The 27,817-nt window shown below is 43.7% G+C and overlaps 1 protein-coding gene across 2 annotated transcripts in view; it reads left to right on the plus strand.

Moving 5' to 3' along the window:
* Nucleotides 1-27,817, plus strand: part of ABTB2 (ankyrin repeat and BTB domain containing 2) — a 115,387-nt gene that overhangs the window by 63,555 nt on the left and 24,015 nt on the right. Inside the window, exons 2-3 of one of the 2 annotated variants that reach the window (XM_058828304.1) lie at nt 10,388-10,534; nt 13,129-13,339. In XM_058828304.1, the coding sequence (XP_058684287.1) occupies nt 10,388-10,534; nt 13,129-13,339 (358 nt within the window). Of the gene's footprint in view, nt 1-10,387; nt 10,535-13,128; nt 13,344-27,817 lie in introns of those variants that run through there. The other variant, XM_058828312.1, reaches the window with a different exon arrangement.

Genomic DNA, 27,817 nt, shown 5'->3' on the forward strand with positions numbered 1-27,817 from the left:
TTACTTCTGTGGGATGGGATTATTTATGTGGGATGGACCTTTGCTTTTCAAGTCCTTCCATGCTGTGCATCTCTGCCTCGCAGCAGTGGAGATGCTCCATGTTGCCCTCAGAGAGAAAATCACAATTTAGAGCAATATAGAGCCAACAAAATAGAAAATAGGGATTTTATTTTGTACCTTAATGATTACAGAAGTTTTATGGACAAAGGTAATGCTATGATTGTTCATTAAAATAAAGATCTTTTTTTTTCCAGCTGTCTAGTTTTTTTGTCAGTTAAAGAATCTTGCTCTAAAAAAAACCTTTCGTTTTAATTTCATTTTCTTCCGCTGTGAGGCAATTTTCCCTGATTTTCCATCATTTTGCCTGAAATGATGAAAAATGTTTGTTTGTTTGTTTGGATTTTTCTTCATTTCACCTTTACAAATAACAATGTTCCAAGTGTCAGGAAAATAATTGCATGCTATGAAATGGGGTAACTGGAAAGTCCCATGCAGGAATGCCCTGAGACAACAGCACGCTGTCAAAATCAGTTGGGCTGAATGCTTGAATCCATTATGGATCTGCTGCACAGGTGTGATTGAAATATCAAAGTGTATTTTTAAAATAAAATACAAGCTTTGAATTCTAATTTTCATTCGCTACACAGATGCTGTGTTAAAAACCCAGAACATGTAGTAGTGTTTCCAAATTCTTCAAAGAACCGTGGCCATCCTGAGAACTGCTGCTTTTGCTTATGCAAAAAATTTGCTGTTTTAAAATAAAAATACTGATTTTCTTCATGGTTTTAAAACAATGCTGGGGATCCATTAATCAGAGTTTTCCTGACCAAGTATTCAGATCTTAATGTAAATGTCTATAAATAATATAGTGGCAGCAGCATTCTTTTGGAAGCAAAATTCAAAGAGGTCCTGTTTGAGCAGCGAGTACTTGCTCAGGGCAGTTATATTTAGGGCTCTAATGGAAGTGTACAAGTTATGCTTTTTATACAAACTATAAATGGCTACAACCGAGAGACTTAGACTTTGAAATCCACTTGGCACTTGTGCAGTGAGACAGGCCAGAGCCTTGTAGTACAGTTGAGGATTTTTTGTGGTGCTTTTTTTTTGTTGTTGTTGTTGTTTGATTGGTGGTTTGTTTTTGTTTTTTTTTTTCCTGCCAGCTTTACAAATATTGCCAAATTCTTACAGTGTTGCCATCCCTAAAGGGCACTTTGAAAAATAGCTATTGGATCTTCTCTCGTTTGGGACTGGTGCACCTTGAAAAGGCTGAACGCTGAGTACAAGTGTGATGACAGTGAAGAGGTGATGGGATGAGAAAGAGGAATTCAGATGCAGAAGCAGGGAGTAAAATAGGTGCTGCAGCCAGAGCAAGACGTCATGGAAGGAAGCCAGGCATGAATGTAGATGGCGTGAGATGGTCCTTAAGTACCACACACCATGCGAGAAAGGGGCTAAAGTGTTGCAAAGATCGAGAGTAAAACTGAGCAGTTGGTGAGTAAGTGGAATTCCTCAGCTTCACTTCTTAGTGTCTAAACAATTGGTCATTGTTGACAAGATCTCCGGGATGCTTTGATGTGAGGAAGCAGAAAGTTGCAAAATACTGTCATTAGTAAGAGACTAATCAGCTGTATTGAGGGGAAAGACTGCCAAATACTTCCAATAGTTTGTTTGTGGAAATGAAAATTAAGAGAGGCATAGCTTCTGTCCTGGGCTAGAATGGCTGCTGGTCTTTACTGCTATAAAAATACTCTTCAAGAGGAAACCCTGCCTAATGATGCTTGTCAGACACAAACGTTGTTATCAGGATGGTGGAGCTTTGTGTTTGTATTGTCCCAAAAGCTTGCACTAATATTGGGCTGCTGGCAGAGCTGGGGTAAAAATGACAAAGCTTAAGATTCATGAATTACTCATGCACGTAAACGCTGCTGTGAGCAATTTACTGTGCTGAAATAATACTGAAGATTAAACTGGAGGTATCAAATCTACTATGGTGCTGTCTCTTTTTTCAGGGTGAGCTGCTCACCATGCACCCGCCCCAAGTTTGTGTTGTCTGGCCTGTGACTCAAAACCTGAATCATTTTTGTCTGCGGGCAGGGTAGGAATGTGCTCATCCTGGTGAGCCTCCAAGCCTTGCCCTCCTGAGGTCAGACTTCATGGTCTCAGCACTGCACTGTGTTTCTCTTAGATAAAATTTCAATTTTATATTGAGTGACAGATGCATATTTCATCCTTACAAAACCCAAGCTGCTGTTGCTGACAGCTAAAAGAGGCAGTCCCTGAGTTGCCTAAAAAATTTCTTTAGGAGCAGCAAGTTGGTTACTTCTGAGTTCCTATTTCCTCATGGCTTTTTAAAAATAAACTGAGAGTAATCAGCTCTTATGACACTGATATTTTAAGTCATTAACTGATGTAATTGTAGTCTTGATGTATATTATTAAGTCACCATGGTTTCTGAAATATGATTTTAATGACTTGCAACAGCCAGGAGGGGCTAAGGAGGGTAGATTTTATCAGGTCAAGGACTCACCTGTATGAAGAAGCTGCCATGTAGGAGGAATTTCTTCCAAAAATTCCTCTGGAATACGTTGGAATGGATTGCACTGGATTATTCTGGAGTACTGCCCTGGTCAGATTCACCATCTTGACATTCCCTAAGAAAAGGAACTGGGAGTGACAGAGGATATAAATTTACTATCCTCTTTGTTTGGCAAGCATACAGAACATGGGATGTATAAATAGAAGAATTGAAGGCAAGTAAAGAGAGGTCATTATGGGATGTACAAAGAGCTTACTCAGAGCACATCTGGGGAACTGGGCATGATTCAAAGGCCAGATTACAGGAAGGACAGTGAACAATAAGGAATGGATTAGAAGAGGGTGTTGTGGAGGGTATGAGGGCTTGAGCTGGTGCCTGCAGTTGCTGCAGTCCCACTGCTTACACCAAATGAAGCTGGTTTTACTGTAAAAGCACCTAAATTGGAGACTTGTAAGGAATTCCAAGGGAATGGAGGCAGAACCCTCTTCTTCATAAGCTTTCTAATCCCCACAGCAGTGCCACTAAATTACTCCTACCACTGCTTATCTGTCATGCCTCACTCCCTCTTTCAAAAACAAAGCTTATTTTTTTAGCTTGCTTATATACATGTTGTTTATTTATAATTTCTTATGGTATTTCTTCTATGTTTGTCAGAATAACTGTCCAATATTGTATCCACATCCAACTCTACAGGGCTAAAATAATTTTGCTTTCCTTAACCTTCTGAGGTAAAGCTTCTCTTCTGATGTCATAAACTGCACTGAAGTGCAGTTAAATATTGTCACAATAGCTGTCCTTTCATCTTAGAAGTAGCTGCGTCTTTGGGGAGCTTTCTTGTAGGTAAAAAGGGTTGTAAATGAAAAAAGGGCTGCTGGTAAGGGGCAAAAAATGTATTGTTGACACATACGGGAAATGGGGGCACTGCTAAATGTTGAACAGCATGAAGGAGTAAGTTGAGGATGAGAAATGAAGCAAGAACATTGCTGCTGTCACACTATCCTCACCAGGAATGAAGCAATATTCTCATTTTCCAGATAAGCAGACTGAGACACTGAGATTAATCAAATTGGTTGAGGTTTACACAAGTAGGGAATTCTGAGTCTTCAGCCTCCTGGACCACAGTATTTTTTTTTGGCACAGGTTTCTGGTTTTATCTTTCTTTCACAGTGTTAATAATCTATTTATAACACTCATCATAAAATTTTGTTTTTTCATTGTTATTTCTAACCCAGTATGGGGTTTTCTCTTTAGTGTGGCTTACTGGATCCTGAAAATAAGAGTCCTGGAAACATGAATTTATTGATAATTGGTGGATTTTTTAACAGTGATATTACAGTGTAATGTAGGTCTTGGCCTGCCCTTGGGCCCTGCATAGAAGAGCCAATGCCTGGAAAATCACTTGTACAAAATTCCAAAAGGATCAGCCGAATTTGAGGGATCTACTTGTTGACATAGGAGCACACACACTCCTCTTCAGAAGTAGTTGGAGGTAGTAATAATAGTAGGAAGCATTTACAGTTTACATTTACAGATTATATCCCCAAAGGACTTTTATTAGGACTTATAAAACAGGAAGCATAGTTCTGCAAAGCTAGACTTAAAGCCACATAGTTATTCATTCATTTCCAATCTCTGGATTCCAGTTGTGGGAGCAATGGCTCTGTGCTGGCCAGTTTCACACAGGGATTTTGAACTGGGAAGTTTGGGCTTTGCAAAGTGCTGGTTATGGTGCAGGAGTTTTGTGGTTGCTTCACTTAATTTTGTCTGTGTTTCTTCATTTTGGAAAAGGGAATGACGGTCATTGTGCTGTGCTTTTTGGCAGTCATGACAATGCAAGCCCAGGATATGTGCCCTTGTGCTTATATTCAGTTAAGTGCTTGGGGCCAGGCCAGGTTAGTGGTTGTCCGGAAGACCACAGGGATATGGAAGTGGGATTAATGACTCACTAAATTCTAACTCGGTATTAAACCGAGGCCTTTCTCCTACATTTATAGTCATTTGCAAGCCCATATATCACAGTTGGATTCAAATGGAATACAGATACTTCCTACCTTTGGCTAATTCCACCATTTTCATAGCAAAAGGGAGGCAAAATGTGTGGGATGAAGACAGGCACAGGGAGTTTCCTAGGACTAGGGAGGCATTCGTAGTGATGATGGGCCATAGGGTCCTGCCCTTTCCCTGGCAGTGTTGCTGTGAGCTCCATGGCTTTCCCTGCTTTTTAGACTTGCAGTTGCTGCAGTGACCTGCACTCCAGGAGAAAGGGGTGGTGAATTTTGAGTGTGCTTTATAACTCTCTCCTGGGGTATTTTGGTGCTTTACTTAAGCAATGTCTGTTGACACTGAGCTACAGGAAGACTGTGAGTGTGAAGGCAACGCATCTCTGATAACATTCCTGAAGTCTGGGAGAACTGTATTTTGTTAATTTGGAGAGGATATTGTTTCTGTGAGCAGTAGGACCAAGGGCTAGAGGGCTGTGTGACTCTGAGGTGTTCAGAAGTGTCCCCTTAGGACATCAGCTCTTGATGGGAGAGATCCAGTGTAGCACTTGCAGAAAATTTAAAAGTCTCTCCTGCTTTAAGCTCCTCCCTCCTCTGCTTCTCCTCCTGTTTCCAATTACAGAATTACTGTTTAATGTGGATGCAGATATAAGAAGCTGTTTTTAATTTTTCTTGCTGCTGACAAACTGAGAGAGATGCCTGCCTGCTTTCTAGCAGAAGCCACACTCTTTTGCTATATGTGAGCAATTAGAGGCATTGCTCCCTGATCACAAGCCTCTCTCACCATCCATAGCATGGCTGCAGTTGATTATAGAGCTTGATGTGTTTAGATTTTGAGGGAACTCCATCAGGAACACTTTGGTTGCTGTTTTTTGGAGGGGTTTGTTTATGTTCTGTCAAAATGATCCTATCTCATTTCATAAAATAAAGAGGGGTTGAGCTTTCCTAGCAGCAGTAGGTCAGCAAGGAGAAAACAGAGCTCCAGGAACTGGCATTAATTTCTGCTGGTGCTCCACACTTGGAACTGATTGGCAAGAGGGAACTGCGGGGCATTGTGTTGTGTGGGAGAACGGGGAACGGAGAACAAGGAGAGCCTTGAATGCTCCTGGCCATGAAGAATTGCAGGACTTTGTACAAGGTGACAGCCTTCCCAATGTCATGGCCACGTTCCAACGTGGGAACTGCACTTGCAGTTGGCTGAGGTTTCCCCCAGCTCCATTGGAATCGGTGGGATTTGGCAACTCCAGCGTAGTCAGGTCATCACTGTCCGCCTTCAAAACTTTGGCCTTCCAAAATTTCAGTTCACAGGGATCAGCCGTCATTCCCACCCCCCCGGAATGTTTCTTGCGGAGTTTATCCCAAACCAAACATTCAAAAGCACACTGATGTAGGGATTCCTACTTGGTCTCCTAATGCATTTTTCAAGCATACTGACAGCACTCCTGGTTTCACACATGGGGCTTTTAGCAGCAATTTATAATGTATAGGGATTATTTTGAATTTTCCAAGGGCTTTCTGGTTGGTTTGGCCAAATGGGTGCTTTTTTCCCTACTGTTTTGATTTCTTTTATGGAAGTGTTTAGGTGTAAATAGCACCCTGTATTGTCCCAAACACTTTGCTTGGGTTATTTTTTAAAAACACACTTTATCTGTGTCCGTAGTTTATGGTGTGTATCCCTGTCCTAGATATATTCCTGATTCTTTGCCTAATCTGTCATGAGCAGAGCCAGTGCATTTCTGAAATAAGGGAATCGGTACCCTGGGCAATTTCCATGAGGAATCCCAGACAGCAGAATTCAAGTTCTTTCCAGCCAAGACTCCTTGGCCCTTTTCCACTTGTGAGTGGCCCCATATTAACCTCTAGACATCATGTAAGTGTTTGAAAGCCGTCAAATGGCTGATGAGTTAATCTCTAGGAAGTTGTCTGCCAGCATCAAGGGTGCAGACTGGAGAAAGCCCAGAGAAAACCAATACAACAAGGAAAAAATGATGGCAAGTCCCTTTGCATGACCATGGCGTGCAAATGTTGTGAGGTATGAAGAGGCCGTGGGTAGTTGGAAAGTCAGATATTCCACTCTCAGAGCAAAATTCAAGGAAAGGTCTGCATTTGCCTGTATCTTGAGATCAAAAGAGCAGAACTTGATGCCAACCTCTGAATTATGAGGACATTCAGAGATGGACCTGGGGTTCATTACGGGAATTGTCCTGCTTGAGGAACTGGGTTGACTGCCCAGCTTGGGGAATCATGGAATCAGGCAGTGGTTTGCCTTCTAAAGATAATTGACTTCCAACCCCCTGTCACAGGCAGGGACACCTTGACCTAGACCAGGTTGCTCCAAATCCTGTTGAGGCTGGCCTTGAACACTCCCAGGGGCAGCCACGGCTTCTGGGGGTAACCTGTGCCTCCCCACCCTTATAGTAAAAACTTCCTTCTCATTTAAACCCACTCTGCTTTGGTTTAAGGCCATTCCTTTATGCTGCCACTCCATGCCACTCTCCAGCTCTCTTGGAGCCCCTAGGTTCTCCCTGGACACTTCCCTTCTCCAGGTTGAACATTCCCAGCTCTCCCAGCCTGTCTCCAGAGCAGAGGTGTTCCAGCACGTGCTGGAAGCCACACAAGAGCTTTGCCCAGCCCTGCTCGTGGGAGCCATCACTTCACAGCCAAAGCTCTCCACAGAGCTGCTGCACCTCTTAAAGCAGAAAGGTGTCCAGGAGTGTGAACAGACTTTTCCCTGGATCTTGCTCAGACTGGAAACATTTTCAGTTGCTATTAAAAAGCATCAGATTACGGACAACAATTTCAAACTCTTTAGGCAAGCAGAATAATTTGAATTTAAGGAACTGTTTAACTGGAATTCACCCAGTCGTGACTGCCTTTTAAGAGCATTGGCAGCAAGTGCTCATGAACAGGTTTCATATTTAACTGAGGCAGAATAAATATGATTTTATTTCCAGCTGCTGTTTCAAAGGCTATGGAAAGATCAGGAACAAATTATTAGCCAGCCATGCTTTAATTGAGAATCAGGCCATTCCAGAGGTGACTTCTGAGGTCCTGCTGCTCCTGAGATTTGAGCTAAGCCACATTTGAATTCAAAGTCTCTCCTTAACTCCACCAGGGCTCAGATCCTGTACTTAAAATCTTAATTTAAAAAAACTGCCCAAGTGGTTCATTCTTGCACAGTAATTATGTGCTGTTTCACATTGTTTTGTGGGAAAAACACACTTTGGAAAATCAGGAAATAAAGGTGGATATCAAACAGAGTGTTTTGATGTGGATTGATTTATTTCAATTGCAGTTTTGCTTATCTTGCTAGTCATGATTAAAACCTGTGTTGCCACTAACACAGAAATGCATGAGTGTGAGTGCCAGACAAAAACTGCCCCATGGTTTATACCATTGTAATACCTTCTGACTGAAAATTCCATGATTTGGGAAGCAGGAGAGCAAGAACCACAGTTTGGGATACAAATAATCAGCACAAGGCAGTTGCCTGTTGACAAAAAAGGGGGTTTTAAATTGGTATTAAAGATTAAGTCCTTTCCTACTTATAACATAACTGGGCAAAGCTTGGCTGCAGATGTCCTTGTGCCTGAAATTCTGCTTTGAGGAGCAACAACGATGCTTTTCCCACTCTGTGGAGTTACTGGAAGCGGATCAGAGAGGAAATCCCAATTAGGGTGCTGCAAGATAGCATAACTGTGGAGTACATTTCTGTTTTGCTTCCTGCTGTCTCAAAATCAGTGTTGGGAGTTGTGTCCTCATTCCCAGGCCTGCTCATACCTACGGAGACCTGCCAGATGTGGGGAGCCTTTGAGTCCTTATGTCGTTCATCCCCCTCTCCAATGCCAGGGAAAATCCCCAGTGGCATCACTGGGCTTTGGTACATGGCCAAAGTCTTGGTGAACTCCTTATTCCTCTCTGGTGTGTAAAGGATGCTCCTCAGCTGTGACAAGGCAGATGACAGCATAAATCTTGTCCACAGGTATCTTGGATGAGGCATTTTTCCAAAGGTAAATAAATCCTCCCTGTTTCCTTGCACCACCTGACAAACTGTGAACTGGAAAACTGAGAAAATGTTGTTGCTTTTTGCGAGCCAAAGTGTTCTGCAAATCTTTATTTTTAATTCCTTGTTAGAAAACAGAACCAACTGAAAGTGGCTGGCAGAGAAAATGTGCCCCATTTCTTTCCCTCTGCTGGGCTCAGCAGTGGAGCTGCCAGTTTCTGTTTTCGCCTCTGTAAAATTATGTGCCTCTATTTGAAAGTTTTGACAAATCAGGCTGTTTTCATTTTCCTTCTGCCATAAATTCAATCCATATGTCTCTAAAACATCCTTTCATAGCTTTGGCATGGAAAAGGAAGTGGCTTAGGTTCTGTATAGTGTATTTAAAAGCAAAGCCTAGTTAGCATGCGTGGCTTCTGGTAGCTCTTAAAGCCTCAACTTCCTAATTATTCAGGTTAAGAGGGCATTGGCAGAGCATTCTCCATTAACTAACAGTGATGTACAGTGAAGAAGCACAACAGGATAAATCATTCCCTTATTCTCATCATGTCCAGGAAGTTTTTGATGCAGCCCTTGGCTTTGCCACAAAGCAGGATGCAAAGAGGATGTGAAAAGGGTAGGAGAGATCAATCCAGCATAAAATCTCAAAAGAAAACATCAAGACAAAGAAACAAAGGGTCTTGCACTATGAGCTTGCACTGTTTGTTGGGCAACAATACTCAGCACCTATGTGACAGGAGGTCACTGCTACAGGAGTAAAGGATCTCCACATCCCAGCCTGACCCGGGGTTGGGAGGTGAGGGTGGAAGGAAATGTGAGTCTGAGCTGAACTGTATTGCTGTGGATCAGAGTTAAAAATCAGAAGTACAGGATGCAGCAGGCTAAGAGCACAGGCAGTCCTGGCTGCTCTGAGTGACCTTGTCTGGAATCAGGGAAAATTTTGGCCAGGAGGTGCTGCTGGAATTGTGGGATGGATCTGTAATTAAAAATGGGGCAGTAGTGAGGGCACAGGAACAATGGCCAAGTGACTGCAGGTGGCTTTTTGGAATCCAGCTGCCTTGTGGATGCAGTGGCACCAGATCTACCCCAGGGTGCCACTGGACAGGGCAGCTCTTCCAGCCCAGCCTCTGTCACACACCCTGCTCCCTGCCTCACATCCTCTCCAGAGGTCACATTCCCCCTTTTTTCTGTGCCACACAGAACAATCAGTTCCTGTGCATTTGTACTGATGGAGAGGAGATGTGTGTGGTAAACACGTGTGTGCAATGTAATTATCTTCCTAATCTCTCTCTCTCACACAGGGGTCATTTACGGAGATGAAAATACAGGCAACCTCAGAACTCCTGGGCGTCACTTGGCGCATCCAGAGGTGTGCACATGCAGAAACCACAGTCTGAGCACCTGAAACTGCATGGCAGGTTCAAAGGGCTGGCACAGCCCATGGTTTTGTTTGCAGGCTTGCAGGGCTGGGGTGGACTCCAGGCTATACTCCACATCTCTCCAGATCAGGGCCTTCTATCTGGGGATCTGCATACAGCTGTTCAGCAGCAAGCCATGCGTGCGTGGCCCAGTTGTTGTATAAACAAGAGTAGAGACTTAACCAAAGCTTTTAATGTAGTTTTATCTCAAATGCAGTTTGTTTCCAGCTCTGAAAGGCTGTAGGAACATCCAGCTTTATTCCCTGGAGCCTGTTTCAGCCATTCCAGCGGTGTTCACAGCACTGTTTGATTTCCTTTGAACTGTTCAAAAATTTCTGGGGAAAGGTGCAAGTTCTGTGTCCCTCCTGGAGGGATTTGCTTTTCCACACGTGTAGGCTGATTTGTAAGAGGTGTGCTGTGTGCTCTGCCCCAGGTGTGCTGTCCCTCCCTGCCTACTTCAGCCCCTACCATGACGGCTCAGTGTGCAGCGATGGAAGGGCCGACGCCTATGCCCAGCTGGAACTCCGGACCCTGGAGCAGTCCCTGCTGGCCACGTGTGTTGGGAGCATCTCGGAACTGAGTAAGTTTGGGATGTAAAACACCATGGGATTCTTCCAGCAGAGCAGGAGAGCCCATCCCTGCACTGCTGAGGGGTAGCAGGAGTGCTGCCACTCACTGTTGGCAGCGTGAGCAGTGTTTAGTGTTGGGTGAGCTTTAATTGTCTGGTGGTGCTGTTTATGAAAATCAGCTGGTTTCATTAGTCTGCTTTATGTCTAATTCACCTGGAGAGGTGCCTTATTTTTATTTTTTTTTTTTGGGGGGGGTAGAGATGTTAGAGCTGGATGCCCTCCTGTCTAGATGCCTCTGGATGCTCTCCTGTGCATTTGTGGAGAGCAGCAAACCTCCCTCAAACAGCAAAGAGGGTTCTCTTTGTTAGTGTTTCTGCAGTGGAGATGTCTGGGATATTCACGAAAAAGCTTTTTGGTTACTTAAAAAGCAAAAAGCAAAGGATAAAGAAAATCTGAGAGCACTCTAGTAACAAAACTTGTTCAACCCCCTTTTTTGTTAAGCTGACCAAATGAAAGGTTCCATTCCTAGAGTACTCACAAAGCCCCTTTAAAGTAAACAAAAATGATTTGTGTTTTCCTGGTCTGCTTTTCCCCTTGCAGCATTTCTGCTGGCATCACTTTCTTAGCCTGCACCATCTGAATGCTAATGAGCGCCAGGGCCAGTAAGGAGTTTGTATGCTTCACCATTTATTTTGCAACCTGCCTTAGTTTGAGGTTTTCGAATTCCTTCAACACACCTCTATTTATCCTGGAACACAAGAGAACATTTGTAGCAAGGGCCTGAGACTGAATACAGCTTCCTCTCTCCCTGTTCCCCCATCCCTGTCTGGCCAACTTGGTCAGTACATCCAGTGAATGGCTCTCCTGATACAGTTGCTTTTTTTTTTTTTTTTTTTTTTTAACGTTGCTGCCCATTGCCAGAAAAATAGAGTGAGTGTGCAAGGGAGAAGGAATGTTATTCTGAGCTGAAAATTTGAATTCCAGATGCATTTCTGCTATAAACTGTGCCGACTTCTGTGTTAGCACCAGCATCGGAGGATCTGTGATGCTCTCGTAAAACGTGTGGATCCTGGAGCTACTGAAGTGGAAAGGCAGAGTTGTTAGAGGGATTTTTTTATTATTCTGAAGTGGGTCCTTAAAGCTGAATGTGCTGTACAACAAAGGAGTGGCACGGCTTTAGACTACAAGCTGAGATTTTTAATACCCCATTGGTCTGAACTACTAAAAATGTCATGTTTAGACCTACAGTAGCTTTGTGGGGCTTTCTCCAGTGTAACAGTAGAACCCCAGGGGTTCTGGCTGGCAAATTTAGTGTATTGCTTTTAGATATAAATGAACAAATAATAACTTCCCAAGAATTTCAGAGGGAGGTGTTGTTGATGCATATGTGGCACCGCTAAACTCAGGGCGCTTTCCCAGGAGCCAGCTTTGTGATGGGGCGACTATTTTGGTTCCATCCTTTCCCAGTATTGTAACTTTTGGACACAATAGAGCAATGTTTCCTGTGAGAGTTTGAGGGGACTGTAAAGCATAAAGCAGCAGAGATTCTCCCAAGGAAAAAACAGATCCTAGCTAAGTATAGTAATAATTCAGCTCACTGGTTGGTAGTCACACCAGTCAGAGATGAAGGTTTTCAAAGTGTTTTGGAGTTTGTAATGTACCACAACAGGAGATTAAACAGGGTTGTGCCTAAAGCAAGCTTATTGCAAAAAGACCAGTTTTGGGGTCATTGCTCTGGGAACATTTTAAAAATCTGCAGTCCTAAAATTCTGAGTGCAACTGTGTGATCCAGGTCACCGTCTTCCAGGCCTCCTCAGGTCCACCATGCTCCGACACAGAGGCAGCTTGGCTTGAGTTCAAAAACCAAGAGGAATGAGAAGCCCAGAGACCTCCTGGATCGAGCTTCTTATAATGCTGAGGGACAAATTTCTGACACAGCTTGAGACAGCCAGCATGATAAAGACTGGCTTTTTAATAAGAGAGTCAGGTCTTGCCATTCTGGAGAAACCTGCAGCTAGAGTGAGAATGGGAGCAGCAGACCCCTCAAAGAAGGGGTTTCTGTCTTGAACATAATGTCACTAATTTGTCTCAATTGCCTGGGCAGGAGGATAGAACAGCATGACCCAGTTGGAAGAAATGAGAGCAACCTCCTAACAAAAATGAGACTGAAGTATTGGTGCTACTGACTGTGCCTTGTGAAACGGTCGCTCCCAGGTTGGGCAGAGGACATTTCACAAAGACATCAGTATTTTTTGGAGGCTGGCAAAAAATTTTGGTATTTGTGGGTGGAAAGAGGAGAAAACCAGCAGTAAACCAGCAAACTCACTGTAAAGAATGTGTGGTAACTGAGAGGTGTTTCACTTCAAGTTTTCTAACTGATAACTTGGTATTTGAAAGTGCTGCTGAGTGGCAGCCTGAGGGACAGGACACCCTCTGCCTTTGTGGGGGAGGTTCTGAGCACACAGCAAACATTCCTCTGAGCTGTGAGAGCTTTGATTTGTTCAAAAAGCATGATTAAAAGCACTGTGGGTGACTAATAAAGAGATGATTTTGTGTTTTCTCTGTGTGTGTGTGTGTGTGTGTGTGTGTGTGTGTGTGTGCACAGGTGATTTGGTCTCGCGAGCCATGCACCACATGCAGTGCCTGAACACCATCCGGCCCGGCATGAGCCCTGTCCGGCAAACCCGGCAGCAGCAGCCCATCTCCTGGTCCCCTGATGCCCTCCACACCCTCTACTACTTCCTACGCTGTCCCCAAATGGAGTCCATGGAGAATCCCAACCTGGACCCTCCGAGGATGACGCTGAGCAATGAGCGGTAGGTCGGTGAGCTGGGAGTGGGGACGGAGAAGGCTGAAAGGGCTCCTTCTGTTGGATTTCCAGGGCAGTTTTGTGGGATGCTACCTATGAGGCATCAGTTATTCCTGCAGCCAGGCCAGATTAGGTTGTCACCATGCCAAGTTTGTGAAGCCTTGGAATTGGAACTGGAAAGTGAGCTGTTTTTTCGTGCAGTCTTTCCGAGCGAGGCACAAGGCTGTGTGCTGCCAACAGGGCTTGTCTGGAGACTTTGCCAAAAGTACATGTGGTTGCCTAAAGCAGGAAAGGCCTTCCCAAAGAAAATGTTACCTCCTGAATGGTGCCAATTAACAATTGTCATCGTTCTGGGAAAAAGCAACGCTGTTTGCTGCGGGGAGGGTTCAGGGGATTTATGAACATCCTACTTGAGGATTACTTCAGTTGGTGCTGTGTGTCTGGAGTAGAAAGAAATTTCTATAGGAAGCCAAGAGCTAGCCAGGGAAGGCAGTGGGTCTCCCTGCCTTCTGCCAGCTCCGTAACCGACTCTCAAAGTAGGGCCATTATTAGAGCAGTCAGAAATTTTCCAGTGGGATGTTTTTTCTCTTGGAAGCCTCCCTGGTTTCCTTCCTGCCCAGCTCCTTGGCAGGCTGCCTGACAGGCTGGTGGCACAGGAGAGCTGAGGAGCCCTCAGAGCTGAGTTCCTGGGCAGGTCAGGCAGCTCCTGCTCCCCAGTTGCATTCTGTAGAGAGACCCAGGCCACTGCAGACTTTTTTCCCCACTTCCAAGTGCACATCCATGTTTCTGTTCATTCCAGAAATCTTAAATGGGAAGTTCTGTTTTCTGGTTATCCATTATTTATTCTCACTTGCTTTTTTGATGATGTCTTTTTAGCCTGCTGGACATCAGGCTGAGGGAAGGCTCTATTGTGCATCTCCCCAAAAGCAGCCTGTGGTTGGGAAGTTTCCTGCTTTATCGATGTGTTGAGGCCATACTCATAAAACAAAAAAGCAAAATGCTTGTTGGACAGGTGAGCAGGGAAAGGAGAATATCTCTGCAGTTTTGTAAATAACATGGTTTCTTCGTCCCACCTTGGGGCTTTGCTGTACTCACCCCCAGCTTCTGAAATCTGTATGAAGTCGTAGTAACACACAAATAATTACAGAAGTAAAAAGAGGTTACCTTTCTGTTTGATCCACCCCTGAAATCTTTTCAAAAAGAGCAGAACTCTACAAAGAGAGGGAAATGATGTACAGATATGAAGAATCAGGAGGAATTAAGTTGAATAAAATAGGAGTAGAAAGAATGGCTGCACACCTCAGCCTGCTGGTGGCTCAGTTTTTTGGGCTCACTAACCTTAATCAAGGTTACCCCTACCTAGTGCAAGGCTGTTTATTTTGCACACTGTGGAAAAAAAAAGAGTTTTCATGAGGCCAGACTGTGTAAAGTTGTGCCACTCGTTCCCACAGTGGTACAGCTGAGGCTGCTGAACAGCTAGTATCAGAAATGTAGATTAGGCTTTCTATTTTGTGTTCTTTTCAGTGCTCTCAATGTAATGATGTTACTGCAGCTACTTGTTTTGTACACTGGGGATAATAAATGAGTTAAATCAGGAGAGCAGTTATCTCTCCAATTGCTCCCAAACAATGCTTTTCACATGGTTCACCAGAGTTATTTTGGAACGCAGGCTGCAGCTCTATTCTGTTTTGAAATCCGCACTAGATCCTACAACAGCTGGGGTAAGGGAAATTTCTGCCATTTTTTCTGACCGGTACTTAGCTGTAAAGGAAATTAAAGAGGATATATTAAAATGGAGCAAAAACTGACATTAAGAAAAAAACAAAAAGAAAACAACCTGAGCACTTAAAGGGACTGGCTTTGAAAATTTTATGGAAGCTGGAAATGAAATTAATACTGCCCATCCAACGCTACATTTTGTTTGTTGCAGGATGTGTTTGTACCTCACTGTCCTGAGCTCTGGGCACATACCTAGCACAGGCAGGGGGATGAAACCTTCTGGCAGCGCTTTGCAGAGGAGGTGCTTTGCTCTCTCCTGGCTGAAGAGGAGAGGCAGCCAAGGCTGCGTGCGAGATGCCGGACTCGTGTTGTGAGACACGAGGGCACTGATTCACCTAATGTGACTTGGCAAGGCTGTGCAGCCCAGTTCTTTTATTCTTCCCTGAGCTGTGCTAAATCAGCTGCAAACTGGGCACTGCTCTTTTGTGTGTCTGTGCTCACTTTCTGGAATCCATGTGTTCTGTGCTCTGCAATCCCAGCTTGCTTTCTGCTGGAAAAATCCCAGTCACGAGCAAGGACAGTAACGCTGACCTGTTCTGCTTTTGCTTGTGCTTCAGTCCTCACACTCCTGCTTAAATCTGTAAATATATTGATATGAAATTCAGCAAAGAGAGGGATGGCTGTTACAGCTGCAGACTTGGAAAGACTTGATTTTGGGGAGGATCCATGAGACAAGCTGATTCAGTGGAAGGAGCTGCAGTTGTTCATCCACAGGCCTGACAATCTGCTGTTCATTTTGGCTTTCTGTGTGTCACGCTGTGATGCTGAATGCTGTGAAAATCACAGCACTGTAGGGTCTGGAAGGTCTTGACTTCAGCATGAAGGCAAGCCTAGGACTCAGTTCTGAAACCATGCCTAATAGAGGCTGTCATGTGCCAAGAAGGGCTTTTAAAAGCCTAGCTGAGCTTCTGCACTTACCCTGCAGCAAATTGCAGAAGGTATGAAAACAGACACACTTGCAGATTTGAGGCACCCCGGTGAACAGAGCCAATTTCAACCTACACAAGTGGGTTTTTATCCATGCTAAACACCTTGGCAAAAGACCTGAGGTGACGAAGCTGGAGAGAGCTGCAGCAGTGGGTTGGATGGAGTCATCTCTAGAGCTCTCTGGAGTGTGTGGATGGTTTGGGATATCAAATAGCCTGAAACTCTGCAGAGTTTGTGGGTTGGTGATGTTTGCTTCTGGCACCTTCAGGTGAAGGTGTTGAAGCAGGAGGAGTAGAGGAGGCAGAATTAGAAAGCACTCAAGTATTTTAGGCAAAACATGAAACATTTCCAAAGTGAATGCAGCTGCTCACTGTGCAGCCAAGCCATGGCCCACTTAGAACCTCAGAATGACCTTCTTTGCTGCATAGACAATAAACCATCTGCTGTTTGGGGTCACACAGGACACCTGAGGAAGCGTTTTGCAAACACAGAGTGCCACTTGTGCAATATTTTGGCAAAGGAATTAGACCCTGAGGTGAGCACAAGCTCAGTGAGGATACACCTGAGTGCCCGGAGGCTCAGAGCTTTTCCGTGTCAGCAGAGTTCTGTCTGCTGCTGCTGCAAAAAAGGGCTCTGCTGGGCAATAAGATACTTTTATTTTTCATGAGATCCTAGTCTGTGTTTTGTCAGGGGTCAGACGATGCGGTTTTGGACCAGGCACGTGGCACTTCTGCTTTCTTCACTCGTTCCTGCTCTGGGATTTCTCCCATTGCTTATGTCAGGCAGGCTGAGCTTGGGAGCGCTCCTGCAGCTGTGAGCTCATGTCCCCGAGCATGTTTGCTGGGATTGTTTGGGATACTGTGACTTGAAAAGAGCCATTCAAAGGTAAACGAAGTTCCTTTCTCCTTTTTCACTTTTCCCCAAGTGGGATATAAAGCTTTTGTTTTATTTTTAATGGTGTGTCAAGGCAGGAATGCTCTTGCAGTGATGCTTATCTTGTGGAGTATTTGTCAGCTCCCACAGAGCCCAAATCGAGGTCAGTATTTAGGCTCATTTTACTGCTGAATGGACTGCTCTGCCCTGGGTTAATTACTTGGCCAGCATAGTGGTCCAGCCTTAACATTGGGACTGACTGCCCTCATCCTGGCTCTTTGGTTATCATCTGCCTGCAGCATTTATTGCTGGAAAGTCAGCATGATCTAATACCTAAGAACAGGCAAAAAAGTTGGATCCTGCTTCCTTGTTTAGCTGATTATCTGTGGGTTTGGGTAGGCTGGGCTTCCTCCCCTTCCAGCTGCCATATTAAAAAAACTCTAAATTTTTGTCTGTTGTCAGTACTGTTGGTCTGTAGGACATTGTGGAGCTAATTTGAGGCTTGTCCATCAGTGCCTGTCGATCCAGCCATGTCAGGCCTGCCCAAGCTGTCCATGCTACATCAGTGCCAAGTTTTACATGTTGTCTGAGTTTGCTGGTGCATTATTTTATCCCAAACATCAGGGAGTATAAAACAATTTACGTCTGCAGAAGCCCGCAGACTGTACCCATCTTGAGCCTGTCAGTGGAAACCCAGCAAAATGTTGGGGAAATTCCAGAGCTGATGGAGGATTTGTCAACTGCCAGCAGTGAAATTTTGGGGCTTGTCAGTTTAAAGGAAATTCACAGCTCTTCAGCTGGAAAACTGCAAGAAGCTGAGTACAAGGGGCCACCTGGTAAGAAAAGAGAAAGCTTAGTTTGGTTTGCCATGTGCAGGCTCCAGATTTGCTGCTTGTAAACAAACCTGGGCTCCCTCAGTTTCTCCCTTGTCACAGAAAATCCTTTAAGAAGGCTGCTGCTCATCCTGCCTTCAGCTCAATGACTGCTCTTACCTACCAGGCTCAAAAGTGACCTGAATTTGTTTTCTGCTTCCAACAGGAGCCTTCCCATTACATCTGTTACCTCTCATGATCCAAAGCCAAAGGATAAACATGCAAACAATATTTTTCAGGAAGGTCAGGCAGAAAAAAAGGGCTCCTCTGTGCCACATTAGCTGGGCAGAAGAGGAAGGAGCTGAGGTGCCTGCTTGGGTTTTCTCTGTGGAGTATTCCCAGCACTGCCTGCTTGAGATGTTATTTATGGGCAGAGGGTGAAAATCTGCATCTGATTCTGAAGGAAGATGTATCAATGCTACAGAAGGAAATCTTGTAGCCCTTTCATGCTCTTTTTCTGTGTAATTTGCTCCCATACTCTATTCTTCCAACATCTGAGCTATTGATTTAAATCGTCATTGTCTGGAACAGTTCATAGTTTTTGTCTTGTGTGTAATCTAAACTTACTTTAGTAAGTTTAAGGCTGGAACAGATACCAGAGTTGGGTCTAAATTAATTCTTCCTGGTAGATTGTCAAAATCCCACGCAGGCAGGCAGGCAGGCAGGCAGGATGGATGGATGGATGGATGGATGGATGGATGGATGGATGGATGGATTGATTGATTGATTGATTTGCAGGGGTCAATGCAAATAAAGAGCCCCTATGCCATGGGTAGTTTTTAACCCCTAGTGACCTTAGGTCTCCTCATCGTATGTCCTAAATTTCATGTTTTAAAAAAGCATTACTTGGATCCTACTTAGTTCTTTTTTACTCAATGGTTTCTAGGTGCATCATTAAAAATAATTAAAGCTTGCAGCTCCTTCCCTTGTAGTTTGCTGGGTTCTTTCCCTGTGTTGCCTGCCACAACTAAATGTTCCTTCTGGAATTGCTTGAGATAGGAGTGATTCAGTCACATGGATCACATTTATGTGAAGATACTAATTCAGATTAAAGAGAATATTAAAAGCCCAATTATTAATGGGAATTGTCTCCAAAAAGTCTTGCTTGGCATAGCATGGGCATTCAACTGGCAGGAAAGGAAGGAAAATCAGGAATAACCTGCAGAGCCTGCTGCTGACACCTGTGTTTGCTTGAGCTGCATCCTCAACAGCACAGGGAGGAATCCCTGCTTTCAGAGCTGGTTGAGGCTTTTCAAGACAAATCTCTTCTCCAGATGGATCTTTCCAGACTCTCACTGATCGGTCATGAAGTTTTTTTTCCCCCTCTGCTCCTTTTAACTGCAGGTTTATGCAATTTTATTAAGTGCCATAGCTCCATCATTGCCTGTCTTTTAGATTTATCTGTGGCCTAGTCTTTCCTAATTCCAATTTAATGTATTTATGTCTGAATTCTTTTATTTTACAGCCATACCCTTTTGTTTCCATGCAGTATCAGGAGCAGAACTTGATACACTTAGTTCCCTTGAAAAGGTCTGCAATAAAACAAGTTCTAGGGTCTCTTGTCTGAGAGGTCTGAGTATCTTTCCATTCTGTCTGCAGCTGCCTCATCACTCAAAAACAGGTGGACAGGAATAATAAAAGCAGAACCTTATCCAGTCATTTGCCTTGAGAGAGCAAAAATGCTGTGATCATGCAGAATTTAACAGTACTTAAATCCACTCAGAGTATCCCTGAAGTCAACAGAAAGATGTGTCCACACATTCCAGCCTCATCCCTATGCCACAGTCCATTGATTTTATTCTTTCCCTCAGAGCTGTTTTGATAGGAATATAGTGATTAAATACAGGGAAAGAGAAGGAAACCTTACAATGAACTGTGCCATTAGGGCATTGCTTGTGCAAAGGGCATATATAAATGTGTCCCTGTTTTTAAAGGGGAAAAAAGCTATTTGCTATCCATGAAAGCTTAGTCTGGTAGATTTATTGGAAGAATAAAAAGGTTATAAACAGATAAGATCAACTTCCTTCACCAACAAAGGGAAAGAGGCTGCTACCATGCATTTCTTAGATTTTGGCCAGTTAGTGTCAGCCTTAATTGTGATTTTGAGGTGCTCATTCACAGGAGATGGCATGAATAACACCATTTCAGAGTCTAGTAAGCTGCAACCCACATGTATCTATTGACTGAAATTAACTGTTCAGTGGCAGTGCTGTTCCTGACCTTAGGCTGGATCATTTATTTGCTGAGCCCATACTAAATAGTTGAAAACATTGAATATATTCCACAATTTTGAGATCTGAGAACATCTGTCATTTTAAAAAGAGAAGTGAGTAGCTTTAGCACATTTATGATGAGCAACTTTCACCATCTTGCTGTTTATGGGACATCTGAGCACATATTCAGCAGTAACTTCTAGATCAAAATGACAAAAAAATGTCATTTTGACAGACTCAGAGCCTATGGAAGTGGGACTCCTGCATATGTGCTTCTGGTATTTTAACTGAAAGGCTGAAGAGAGACCTAGGATGAAGTGTTTATGGACTATTAAATGGAAGGGAATTAAAACAAGTCTGGCTGAAGTCAGTAGGTGATAGACACCAGTTATGCTTCCGTTCCTGGAATATTCCTGCCTGTGCCTGGCATCACCTACTGAGGTATTTTTACATCTCATCTTTTTTTTTAAATTGTTCATTTCTTTATAGTTCAAAGATTGCAGAACTGGAATGTGAGAGATGACCTTGGCAGTGGTGAAGGGAATTAATTGCAAACCCCGAGGATCGAATCCATCCAAGTGTAACTGCTGAAGCTGGCAGTGCGCTCTACTCTCAATTAGATACTTTCCCCCCTCTCTTTTATGTTGTTTGTATAAACAAGCACTGCTCAATTTTATTTTTTTTTTCCAACTCTACATATCTCACACCTGGGACAGACCAGCCTTTCTTCCACGTTGCTGGCTGCAAGCAATTTATAGTGTTACTGTAGTGCTTCCAAAGGAGCCCCTGCATCTTCTGATCTTTCTGTTCCAGAGCAGGGGTGTGGTGAAAACACAGTTCTGTGCAAAACTGGGAGGAGAAGACTCTCCCTGTGTATGAAATGGAGCAGCACAGAGAAGGCTGTGTGGAGAATAAAGAGACAGAGGAAATACTACAGGTACAAAAGAGAGTACAGTGAAAGGAAAAAATTCAGTATAAAGGCTGTGTGTGAAGCTGTGGGGGGGAAAGTCAGGTTTTTGGGCTGTCTTGAGACGCTGCTGCTGCTTTTCATATTAGAAGTCTCAAATGTCACTGCTACAGGTGGGACAGGACACCTGAAAAATCACCCATTTCATGTGGTCCTGGGCAATGTGCTCAGCTGACCCTGGTTTTGAGCACGGGCTTTGGACTGAATGAATTCCAGAAGTGCCTTCCAACCCCAGCTGTCCTGTACCTCTGTAGTTCTAATTTCAGTATTTGCCCTCAGAGTTGTTGAACATCTCTCTGCTCGGTGATTTCCCACTTGACAGGAATCAATACCTTCTTCCCTGGCTCTTTAGCAGGAAGTGGTTGATCCTCACCACCTACCTGGAGAAGTGTGAGGTGTCTGACAGTTTCTGTCCTGTCAGTTGCAAAACATTTGTTTGAAAAACAATTTTCTGCTCTTCCCGTGGTTTTACCCCATTGCTGGTTAAAAATCCCTGGAAAGGCCATCGCTTACTGAAGCCACTTCTGGTGAAAGTCCTTGTTTGTAAAAGTGTTGAAAAGTGGGGAGATGATCTCTGGCTGTCTTGTTTAGCAGTGAAGAGACAACAGGTACTTCGTGTGTGTTTGTGTTTGTTACCACCCTGCAATTACAGCTCCAGTAATTACTGTAACTACAGCAGAGAAGCCCACGTTGAGTTCTTGGCTTCTGCTCTTGATTTCCATCTGCTCAGATAAAAAAGAAGGTGCAAGAAGATGAGAGCCTGGCTACTCGGCTGCCTGGAATCTCAGGGCTGGTGCATCTGGGAATCTCCAGTGCCTGTGGGCAGCCTGGGTTGTGCATTGTTTGTTGTTTGCTCTTTGTGATCAGCAGCAAATCAGCATTAAGATTGAAAGGAAAATAATCCAGGGAGACCTAAAACAAAGCTGTTAGAGTGTTGCAGAAACACAGCAATGAGTTAGGCAAGGTCTTCTGGCTTCTTTTCCCATCTTTTAGACAGTGCTTACTGAAATAATAGATGACTGAGAGTCTGCATCTCTCTGCTTGACTCTTGCAGGTTTGCTGTCTTTCCTGTTTCTGTCTTTCCTAGACACAGATCCTTAAGGACAGCCTCCTGATACAAGCATAGTGCTCTTGTAACTAATACAACAAAAAATCAGTAATTCTGGGGATGAAAAGTTCTGCACACATTGCAAAGAACAGTGATGGTAACAAGCCAACAAGTTTCTCCTTTTTCAGTAATTGCTGTTGCCAATTGAAGTTAATATTGTTTCCTATTGGACTAAATTGCAGCCCTTCCCTTGCAGAACATGCCTGTTTCCTGAGGAAGGAGTTATCTGGTGCTTTAACAAAGGCCGCACTAAATAAATACAATCCTGAGCCTTTGCTGTGCAGCAGCCAGAGCTGGCAGGTTGTTGAGGGTTTTGCTGTTATTGTTCCTGACATCTTTGTAACACATTGCTAATAGCAAAGCTCCACTGTAGAGTAAATATTTCTGGGTATAATTTGTGATAATAGCAACAATCATTCTCTCTCTCTGACCTTGGGGAGATTAGACCTAAGCTTTCCCTGGGGTAATCCTAGGTTGTTGTGTCTCTGCTGGGTTTCCTTTTCCAAGGCAGTTTGCACTTCCCCATCCCATCCCTGTGCTGCCCTGACCTCGTGGTCACTTACAGAGCTAAACTGCACCATTTTAATCACATGGGTTTTACAGCAGCTGCTGAACTGAGTGTTTTAAAAAGCACCTCTGCTCTGCAAGACAAATCCTATTCAAATGAGCTGCATGTCTGAGCTGATTCAGCCCTGGTTTTAGATTCTTCTGGGGCTGAAGCACCTGGTGTTGATCCCATGGGTGCTGGTCTAACGTGTTTGTTGAGAGAGGAGGGACCAGGCTGCGCTTTGCTGGTAATGCTGCTGGAAGGGGCATTTCTAGCCTGGAGTCAAACCACTGGCAACTCGAGTTCCACTGGAGAGTTTGTACCTGCAGGTCTCTCATCCAGGGATTGGAAAGTCTATCTTAATGTCTAGAAAGTGGAAGGGGCAGGCAGAAGCTGGAAGGTTTTATTCTTAGGCTTGCTGGAAAGCTTTCTGCTGCTGGAAGGAGTTCAGTTAACAATTTCTCACCCCTTTGGCTTTGTTCAGAAATGGAAAAGATCCTTCTAGAGAAACAGGGGGCTCTTCTCAGACAGGTGCTGCAGAACTGGGGACATTTTCAGTGGGAAAGGATGAGTTGTCTGTGATGCAGTTCCAGAAGATGGTCTGAGAGGAATAGTTGAGAGGAATAGGAGCATGTTAGCATGAAATTAGAACAGGGCTAACATAACCTGCTCGGAACTTAGCTGTTTGTAATTATCCTGCTCCCAGCAGCCAGACTGGGTGATTGAGTTCCCTCTGTCAGCTCTGCACTGTGCCAGGTAGCCAGTGTTCAGTTCCCTGTTGGGGCTGCCAAATTCTTCAGGAAGGATCTCACTGAAGAGCTGGTGCAGTGGAACATCACAGAAACATATGTTCCTTAAGTGACTTTCCATCTGGGCATCCCATTCTTCCTTGTACTAGAAGTTTACAGTAGTTTAATTAACACATTTTGGGGCCACTTTTGGTCTGCTAAACTGTGCTCAAACACTCAAGATATACCTAAAAATAAATGGCCAAACTGGCTTGATCTGAGAGCACTGTTTTCCCTAGTTTTTCCACCCAGTGTGGTGACAAAGTTTGGGCTCTGTACAGCTTCATTCACAGTCAGGACTAAGAGGTACCTGCTGCAAAGAAAATAAAATTAAAACCAGTTTATTTCTCAAATAATTATGTTTCTTCATGGGGTTTTTTTTCAGCTAGAAGCCCTGGGAAGAAAGGTGTGTCCCATGTCTTGTAAACATTTTATTGTTTACTCTTTCTTTGTGCTTGAAACACAGAGCATTGGATGCTGAGAGAACAGTTTATTGAAGCAACAGGTACTGAAGTGTAGAGCAGAATTTTAGAATGTTGATATTTTCCTCAAAAAGCTGAAAAAGAGTAATTGTGCATGATGAGTGCAATGGTGTTACAATTGGCTCGTGTTTAGCTGTGTCATTTTTATCATATCAATCATTGATGCTTCTGTGGTTTGAGATTTGCTTTTTGGCAGCAGCATTTTAATGGTGCTGAAAAGAAAAAAGAAATCCTTGCCATTTGGCATTAGAAATAAAAATTATTGTTTCATGCTGGTCATTAGCTGATAGAGCAGCTGGAGCTTGAAATTCCTCAGTGTTCCTGTAGGAACCACAGAGCTGCACCCTCTGCCATGGTCAGCATGAACCAGGTTGGGCCTGTTGCAAGAACAGCTTTTATCTGAGCATAAGAAAACATCATTTTCTTATCCCTAATAGAATGTTTATCTAATCTATTAATATGAGACTATTTAAGTGTGGCTTTTTAGAGAGAGAGAGATGGGGTAGCAGATAATTTGATATGGAGACTTGAGTGACAGTTGGGTTTTTTCATCTACCTGTGCTGCAGGTGTTGGAGTGTAAACAAATATTGCTGGTGTCTTACTCAGTCATTTGCCATCTGGGCATAAAATCTGCAACTCTGTAGTTCACAGGCCATGAGAAATAGATATAAAACTTTGGTAATTTGACAAGTTGCTTTGTAGGAGGGTATTGGTTATGCCTCTGGCCTCCTGTTTGTGGTGGTTATTTGACCACAGCGTCCTGAGGGTGTCAGGGTAAGAGCTTTTTTTCCATGTGTCCTATCAGCATTGCTCTTGGTTAGGCCAAGCTGTGACTTGCTGAAAGATCTCCTGCATCCATGTATTGAGGTATTTGAATCATTTAAATTACTCTCATTTGAGATTCAGTAAAAGTTCATACACTGTAGCAGGCAAAGCAAGAGGCTGCTCAGCAGCACTGCTGGCACTAAAAGCAGACTTAATAGTTGAAATTTGTGGCATCTGCTGAGAAGCTCCAAATGTTAAAATGTAGTACATGCATGCTCTAAATGTAGGATATTTGAAAACTGAAAGAATTTGAACTTGGCCAATTAAAGCCACATACCAGAATCGCAGCGTTTAGCTGTTGTATCTGCCATTCCCACTGCTGTTTAGGTTCAGTGATGATGCCCTCTGATAGGATCATAAAAATCCCAGGGATAGAACCACAAAAACAGGTTGAAAATGGGAGACTTCCCAGTCTTAAACACAGAATGGAAGAATGAAGTGCTTTCTTGTCTGGCATAGAAAGACTTAATCACAACAGTTGTTTTCTTTAAATTCAGGACATTTCTGTTGCTTGCATTCTCATATCTGTAACCTTACATGGCACTATTCATTCAGTTATTTAAGGCAAAATGCAAATGTGGAACTTTTCATGCTTTCCAGTAAAAAGCAGAAACAAATTCATTCACCACTAGAATTTTCTCTTCATTCTGTACAGCAGCTCTTCGGAGTTTTAAGACAAGAACTGAGGAGCAGAGCAGAAGCTCCTCAAAGATTTAGGTGAAATGTGTTCATTGGGCAGTTTGATATGAGGACAGAATGATGTCTTCCTGCAAAATAATAATTTTAAAACTTTAAAAATGCCACACTGGCATCTCTTTGATCCAGCAGTGATGTTACTTCTCCTTCTGAACTTCGATTAATGGCAGATTTTGCGTCTTACCTGGCACTATTAGAAAAGTGCTCTCCATTCATTCACAAATGCTACATCCAGTGGGCTTTGAATGCCCTTTATGTAAGCAAATGGACTCTTAACTTACATTATTGGGTGGAGTGGGTACCTGATTTTAGAGCACTCATTACATTATTTTACCTAAGACAGCTCCAAACCCGCATGTGTTGGTGTGTTCTTAGTGCCTTAATGCTAAATTCATTCCTGCAACATCTCAGATTCCAGGAATGTGAAAAGCAAAAGGTTCCTTGGATTTTCATGAGGACAGCACTGACATCAGCAGTAGGGTGACTGACGACACACAGTGTCCCTGCTCACAGGAGTGTGACATGGCACAGGAATGTCACATCAGTCAAGTCAGTAGAAAAACAGGAGTTTCTTCAACTTTTTCTTAGTCCTGAAAGGGAAAAAACGATCTTAGAATCATCTTTTTAACCTTGAAATGTTTTGCCTCTAGATACCAATATTCTGTGTTTTAAAATGTCTTATTTGAAACACTAATTAGGTTTTGGCTTGTGCTAGGATGTAAATGGGAAACCTTCCCTGTTTATTGTGAAAACCCTTTTGCTTCGGTAAGAATTGTCTTTGTTTAACTGAACAAACTTTTCCAGCTATAATTAATTGAACAGCTCTCAGTATTCCAGAGCTGCAGAAAAAATAATTTCTCTTCCTGGCTCTTTACTCACAGAGCTTTAACTCGGGCGCTCCGGGCAGTTTTCATGAGCGTGGCAATGCTCCGTGTCAGGATTTTACAGCTGGGCCCTGAAAACGAGTTCAGTGATTGAATCTGGCAGATTGGTTTTGGCTCCAGAGCCAGCATATGCTTTTAACATATGCATGTTGGCAAATCAGATTGAAGTCATAACTAAAAGGGCTGCTGTCTCAATCGTGCTCCTGCTGTTGGGAATTACGTGTAATGGGCAGAAAAAAATCAGGGAAGGAGGAGTCTCGGCTTTGGGTAGTGAAGAACCAGCTGACCCTGCTTAATCTGCTTGCAGATAGCATGGGATATTTTTGTTTGATTGTTTGTCTGTTTTGTTTTATTGTTGTTAGTTTGCCAGTGTAGCTGCTGGAATGCACCATAGGGGTTACCTCTTGGGTTTTCTGCCCACAGGATCAGGGCTGATCCTAAAATAGCAGACACCCCACTCTGGTTCTACTCCTGTGTTTATCTCTGACTATCACCTAACGTGCTGCTGCAGGTTCACTCCTTTCATGCATGTAAATTGTGCTCATGTCCTGCTCCAAAATGTTCTAGTTTTTGCTGCTGGAATTGTAAGGCATGGCAAGGTTTTCCTGGGTCAGATTCCTCAAGGTGGATCCTGGGTACCAGGACTTCACATGTTGGACTAGTTGGATCTTGTCTGGAAAGTGTTTGTGCTTGCAAACCAAGGCGAGTCACCTTTCTGTAGGAGTTGGGAAAGGCTTGGATCTGATGTAGATGGCCTGGCCAGAGCCACTATTAGAATCACGGAGTCAGGATAATGGAATGGTTTGGGTTAGAAGAGGCTTTAAAGGTGATCTTTTTCTATCACAATGTCACCTGCCACTATGCCAGGTTTCTCCAAGCCCTGTCCAGCCTGGCCTTGGACACTTGCAGGGATGGGGCAAGCACAGGTTCTCTGGGAATCTGTTGCAGGGCCTCACCACCTTCATAGGGAAGAATTTGTACCAGTATCCCATCTAACCTTGTTCTCTGGCAGTGGGAAGCCATTCCCCCTTGTCCTGGCACACCAGGCCCTTGTCCAAAGTGCCTCTCCAGTTCTTGGAGCCCCTTTAGGCTCTGGAAGGGACTCTAAGTTCTCCCCAAAGCCTTCTCCTCTCCAGGCTGAGGAGATCTCCAGATCTCCCAGCCTGGCTCCAGAGCTGACATGTTCCATCCTCTCCACTAGACTTGCTCCATATTAACTGAGATCAAGACTGCAATTATGTCCAGACACATGGAAGAATAGTTCATCCCCCAAATTGTTTGCAGTAGTTTTCACCTTACAGTGAGTTTTAGGGCACTGAGTTGTTGGGAGCAGCAGCAAGAGCAGGATTGGTAGTTTCCCTTTTGTGTTTGCTCTGTGTCCATCAGGGCTCCAACAGCTCCGTGTGTGGCTGGAGGGACAGATGGAAATCTGTCACATCCTTGACCCCGTAACTGTGACCATATTGTCATAGTTAAACTATCATGTATATTTATCTGCCTCTTATCAACAACTGTATACACTT

This window comes from Poecile atricapillus, chromosome 1 (genome assembly GCF_030490865.1).
Source record: "Poecile atricapillus isolate bPoeAtr1 chromosome 1, bPoeAtr1.hap1, whole genome shotgun sequence".
Taxonomy (NCBI): domain Eukaryota; kingdom Metazoa; phylum Chordata; class Aves; order Passeriformes; family Paridae; genus Poecile; species Poecile atricapillus.